Here is a 5,568-nt window from a genome sequence, read left to right on the forward strand (position 1 = left end):
GGTAGTTGCCAGAGGGGAGAGGGTTTTGGAAACTGGGTGAAAAGGTGAAAATATTAAAAAGTAGTAACGTAAATGGTAATTAAAAAATAGTAACAGGAATATTAAGTAAAAGATAGAGAATATAGTCAATTGCAATAACTATGTATGGTGCCAGATGGGTACTGGAAATATTTGTAAAGTATATGATTGTCTAACCACTATGTTGTATACCTGAATTTAATACAAAATAATATTAACTATAAAGTGTAATTGAAAATAAAATATATATATAATAAAAAAGAATAACCTTATAACTTAACTGAAACACACAGACTCGAACTTTTATGTGGTATAGACCCAACTGAAAAAAAGAAATACAGCATACGAGCAATTGAGAACTTGTCTATTATGATTATAATTGTAATGCATAATCTGCCCAGTCTCCATCTGCAAGTTGTGAATGCTTACCACAGCCTTGTGCAGCAACTGTGAGAATGAATTATGGGAAAAGTTTCTAGAGGTATAAATTTGGATTTCAATATATTCTTGAGTTGACAGGATGGATTTATCAAACTGGTGGAACCATAATCACTTTTGATTTGGTGGCCACAGAATATATGCATATCATAAATCAAAGTTAGGTGACTCAAAGTTAGGTGCCTAGTAAACATTTGTTGAATGAATGAATATTGCAAAGATATTTAGAAATTCAAACATGACCAGATGAACCCAAGTCCTGCTCCAATAGCCCAACCAATGCTCTGTGGAGATCTCGAATCATCCAATCATGTGACATTCCTCTCTAGTTAGTCACATGAGCCTCTGGTCCCACTGGAATAGTGCAGAAGCAAATGAGAAATGGAGGAGCAGGAAACCCTCCCTTTCTGCTCATGAAACAGGAAAACAGTTAGTTATTCCTAATTTTCAAAGCACTTTGCATGTTAACTCATTCCATATGCAAACAACTTAAATCATTAGAGGGCATGTGGTGAGCAGGGCCTAGTTATAAAAGGAGGTCACATAAAAAATTAAAAAACACTAAAGAATAAATAGTCCACGATGTCCAGGGGGAAGAGCTATGCCACCCCAGTAAAAAATTAAAACCAAATTGTATACACTAATCAACATTGCAAAACATGTTCAACTCATTTCCATACAATGCAATTATCCTGATAGGTGCAAGGTTAGTGTGTCTATGACCACGACCATGGCTGAAAACAAGCAACCACTTACAGCACCATTAGACTTTGAACAAATAAAAGCAATACAGACCTATGCATGGCTAGCATTCAGGCCCCCTCAGATAAACAAGATAGAATGCTCCCTTTCTGGAACATTGTATTTGATCTTGTATCTTAGAAAACCACAGTGTTTTATACTATATAAAGAATTCGTCTTCTCCTTTTTCTTCACCCTGAACTGGCAGATGAAGACATTTTGAGATTGTCTTCCTTGCATCAAGGTCCCTTTGGCCAGCAAGTGACAAAGGATGGATGCTTTCCTTCAAGTTTTTGTTATTTTTGGAGGCAGCTGCCCCTAAGGTGGAGGCTGGTGGTGGCTGGCTGGTCTGCAGATCCCTCGGAAACCTGCTCAGAAACAATTGTCTGAATTCAGAGTTGACCATGGTGTGCCCTGTGTCCACATTGGTCTCTGCCTCCAGTTTCTCAAAGCCATTTTCCTGACCAAAGATCTTCATTCTGGTCCTGGGTTCAAGGTGGGAAGAACACAGAGGCATTTGGGCATCTGTAGCTGGGCTGCTGACCTGGGATGAGCAGCCAGGGTTTCGCCACAAGGTGCCATGAGAGCTGTTGGACGCTGGGTTCCCACTGGGTTTGGGGAATTCCAGAGAAGCCGCTTTGTACCGCCTGCCCCTGCTCCTTCGCCTTCGCAGCTCCAGGGTCCTCCTTGTGGAGACAGGGGCCGCCCTGGGTCCCTGGGGAAGCACGTCAGCCCCGGGGCTGCCATTCAGAAAGGAAAGCTCGCTGTTCCTCACACCAAGTCCTGGATTCGATTGGATCTAAGGGACAGAGTAAAGACGAACGAATGTAACCCATGTTATCCAGTCACTACATGCTAAGAACAGACTGTTCTAGTCGCCCTCTGCCAGGCCATGCCCATAACCGTCATTCAACAAGTTGGTTGAATTGAATAGAAGCAATAAACACAATCCTTCAAAATGTTATGTGTTTCCAGTACTTGGCACAGTGCCTACCACATGGTAAACAACCACTAGATAGCTGTTGGATAAATAAATAAATAAAGCTGAATCCCCCTCAAAGTGTAAAATTTTGCACATAGAAATGTAGAACTATAAATTAGGCCCCTACTTATTTGATATTAGGTATTTATAAAGTCTTATCGAGAAAATTAAAAGTGATTTCATCACATGGCCAGCCATATCTGCAATCTTTTTTAAGAGGAGGAAATGTCAACTTTCCTTTTTAAAAGAAAATTCTAAACTCCTTAGACCGTATGTCGAAAGTGAGTGCAACATTATTAATACAAAAATGCAGATGTGTGCAGTTGGAATGAGGCATTTTTAGAAGAAAATGCTGAGTGGAGGAGATACATCCCTCAAGGGAGAATAAAGCTCCTCCTGCCAAAATAAACAAGTTGAAATGCATCTGTAAAAATTCTGATCATTCAGACCCCATCTTTCTAAGAAATGCTTGTAAAATGTTACAAATTGAGAGCTAGCTTTTTCCAGGTTTCAGGAAACAGTAGCAACTATCTCTGATGAACAGGAAGATCGCTTGTCACTCAGCTGATTCTAAACACTTCAGAAACAAGATATGAAACAAGAAAACACACATCACTGAAAAATGATTAAGCTTTTAAGGGGCAGACTGACATCATCCAGGGAAAATAATATTGTCTTTTACTGAATGTGGTTCCAAGAGATAGCAAAAAGGACTTCTCCAAAAGGGGAAGGGGCGGGGGGGGTGGGGGGGAAAGAGGCAAGGAAATGAGTTATAGAGATAGTAAGCAGCCCCCACACAGTGCCAGGCTTGCTTACTTAAGAACTGAAACCAGTTTCTTTCAATTAACTGATTATTTTAACTGATTAACCCAAACCACTGATATTACCCTGCTATCCTATAGCAGCAGCCTTCTGACAAATGTCCACATGTGTTCTTCCAAGGCAGCATATTGAGAGTGAGAGCGTGGGAATGGGTGTGTGTGTGTGTGTGTGTGTGTGTGTGTGTGTAATGGTGTGGGGCAGATACAGACAGGGATGGAGAATGGGAAGAAAATGAGCAAGACAAAGAGAGAGGAACAGAGTCCAAGTAAACACAGTTGAGAGACTTAGAAATGAAAAAGCAGACTTCAAGAAATGCTATAGAAGAAGAAAATGAATTACTTCAGGAAAGACTATGTTCCTTTATTTTAATGGCTAAAAAGAACATAAGGATGAACTTAGCTCCATATCTGCTGATAAAATGAAAAGAAACACATGCTTGTTTACAGGGATCTAGTTTCTGGAACATATCAATACATGAAGAGACAAACTTGTTTCCTGAGACCAAGCTGTCGGTCAGCAAATGGCTCAGAAGCAGCTGTGTCCACGGAGTCTGAACTTCCGTACCTGCCCCACGCGGGGGATTTTACAAGATCAGTGACTCTCAACACCACGACATGCTACATATTAGAATCATCCAAGGAGTTTTTTTAAAGAAATGCCCAGGCCTGGGTGCCCCCGGAGATTCTGATCTTACTGTTCTGGGGATTTTTTAAAGCTCCCCAGGGGTCCTGAGAACCCCCATCTCCAATCATCTCTCAGGCCCACCATTCCATGCGTGTCTACCAGGTCACAGAGACAAAGCAAGAGGTACCTGGAGCAGAATCTTGTTGCCGTCGTAGTCCTGCGTTTGCCACCTGGTGCGGCTGATGGGGACGCACGGGTGTGGGAGGAGAGGCACTAGCTGGCCAATCTCTTGAACCTTGAACTGCAGCACCGACGACTCTTTGGGGTCCACCGACATCCCGAGGGGCAGCTGCTTCAGGGACAGCTGCAGGGCGAAGCTCTCGGTGGCGTAGAGCACGAAGAGACAGAAGTTGCTCTTCTGCGGGGCGGCCTCCCTCTGCAGGATCATCTCGTAGAGGCCGACGGCGTCCTCGTAGTTGTCGAAGGTGCAGTAGAGCGTCACCCGCAGGACCTCCGGGCCGCCGTGCACCGGCCTCACGCCCCAGACGGGCATGTGGTTGTCCAGAGTGAAGAACTCCTGGCGGGCCAGGCTGTGGGGGCACGGGCTTCCCTGCAGGCTCAGGGCGGGGTGGCTCTGCCAGGGCCACTGCCGCAGGGAGTGGAGGACTCGAAACAGCCGCTCCTCTCCAGGGCTCTGGTGCAGGAAGAGCAGAACGGACATCCCCGGGAACCGGGAGCGCTTGGGGTGGCCCCTGTCATAGCTGCTCACGGGACTGGCCCGCTCCGACACCATGAAGAGACGGGCCTCTGGGCAGAGGCAGCCCAGGAGCTGGTCCAGCGCTTGCTGCAGGAGCGCACCCTGCCCGGAGCTGGCCAGCAGGTGGACAGTCATGGCCGGGGGCTCCTGGGTCTTGTCCATCCTGGCGGGTGTGAGGGTGACAGTGTGTGGAGGATGTCCCAGCTTCTGAAATGAACCGAGGGGCGGGCGGTGCTCAGCCCGGGAAGCCTTCAGCGACGTCAGCACAAAGCTCTCTTCCCTGTGGTCCTGGCTGCTGGAGAGAAACTGCACAAATCCGGGCACCACGGCCTCCACCTCCCCCAGCAGCAGGGAGGGAGATGTCGTCCAGCTCCTGCGTCATGCACCCGCCTGCGTGGGGCTTTTGCAGGCACTCCCAGGTTTTCTGTTTGACCTGAAAGCCTGCAGTCCTGAGAAACGCCCAGCTGGGTGGTTCTGACAGACACTCAGCAAAGGAAATGGCCGGGCAGAAAGGAACCCGAGTCCCTCTGTTAGGCCGATAGCCATCTGTTTAGTTGAAAAGACATCCATTTTATGAGCCCACAATGGGCTCTGATTTCCTCCTCACAGCTATCTCTCCTGTTTACAGTAGCCTGCCAGGCCACCTGAACACAATGACTGCTTTCAGACAATCCTCCAAGCTTGTCCCCTTGCCAGGATTTCCCCCTCATTGTGTGTGTGTGTGTGTGTGTGTGTGTGTGTGTGTGTGTGTGTTTTAACAATTGATGCTAGGGCATTGAGGACAAGTTGTTTTATCTAGCTAAAACCGATTTGGCTCAGTGGTAGAGCCACTGCCTGCAGACTGAAGGGTCCCAGGTTTGATTCCGGTCAAGGGCACTTACCTTGGTTGCGGGCACATCGCCAGTAGGAGGTGTGCAAGAGGCAGCTGATCAATATTTCTCTCTCATCCATGTTTCTGACTCTCTATCCCCTCTCTCTTCCTCTCTGTAAAAAATCAATAAAAATATATTTTTAAAAAGATGTTTTATCTAAATACTTCTGACTGTTCACTAGTTATTTGCTCTACAGCAGTCTGAGTGTATGCACTTGGTCTCTCTTAGTCACTCCAGTTCCTTAGAAAGCAGGGGAGCTTTCCAATGTCAATAATAACCCAGGAATTGTTCATATCTATTGAGGATCTGCAAAG

At 46.0% G+C, this 5,568-nt stretch overlaps 1 protein-coding gene across 1 annotated transcript; it reads right to left on the bottom strand.

Moving 5' to 3' along the window:
- Positions 1-257: 257 nt before the first annotated feature.
- Positions 258-5,012, bottom strand: FAM124B (family with sequence similarity 124 member B). Its single transcript, XM_036422136.2, has 2 exons — positions 3,813-5,012; positions 258-1,996 (listed from the first exon to the last, which is right to left on the bottom strand). Exons 1-2 carry the CDS (start codon positions 4,542-4,544, stop codon positions 1,358-1,360), a joined length of 1,371 nt encoding a protein of 456 aa, XP_036278029.1. The 5' UTR covers positions 4,545-5,012; the 3' UTR covers positions 258-1,357.
- Between the last annotated feature and the right edge of the window lie 556 nt (positions 5,013-5,568).

This window comes from Pipistrellus kuhlii, unplaced genomic scaffold (genome assembly GCF_014108245.1).
Source record: "Pipistrellus kuhlii isolate mPipKuh1 unplaced genomic scaffold, mPipKuh1.p scaffold_m20_p_7, whole genome shotgun sequence".
Taxonomy (NCBI): Eukaryota; Metazoa; Chordata; class Mammalia; order Chiroptera; family Vespertilionidae; genus Pipistrellus; species Pipistrellus kuhlii.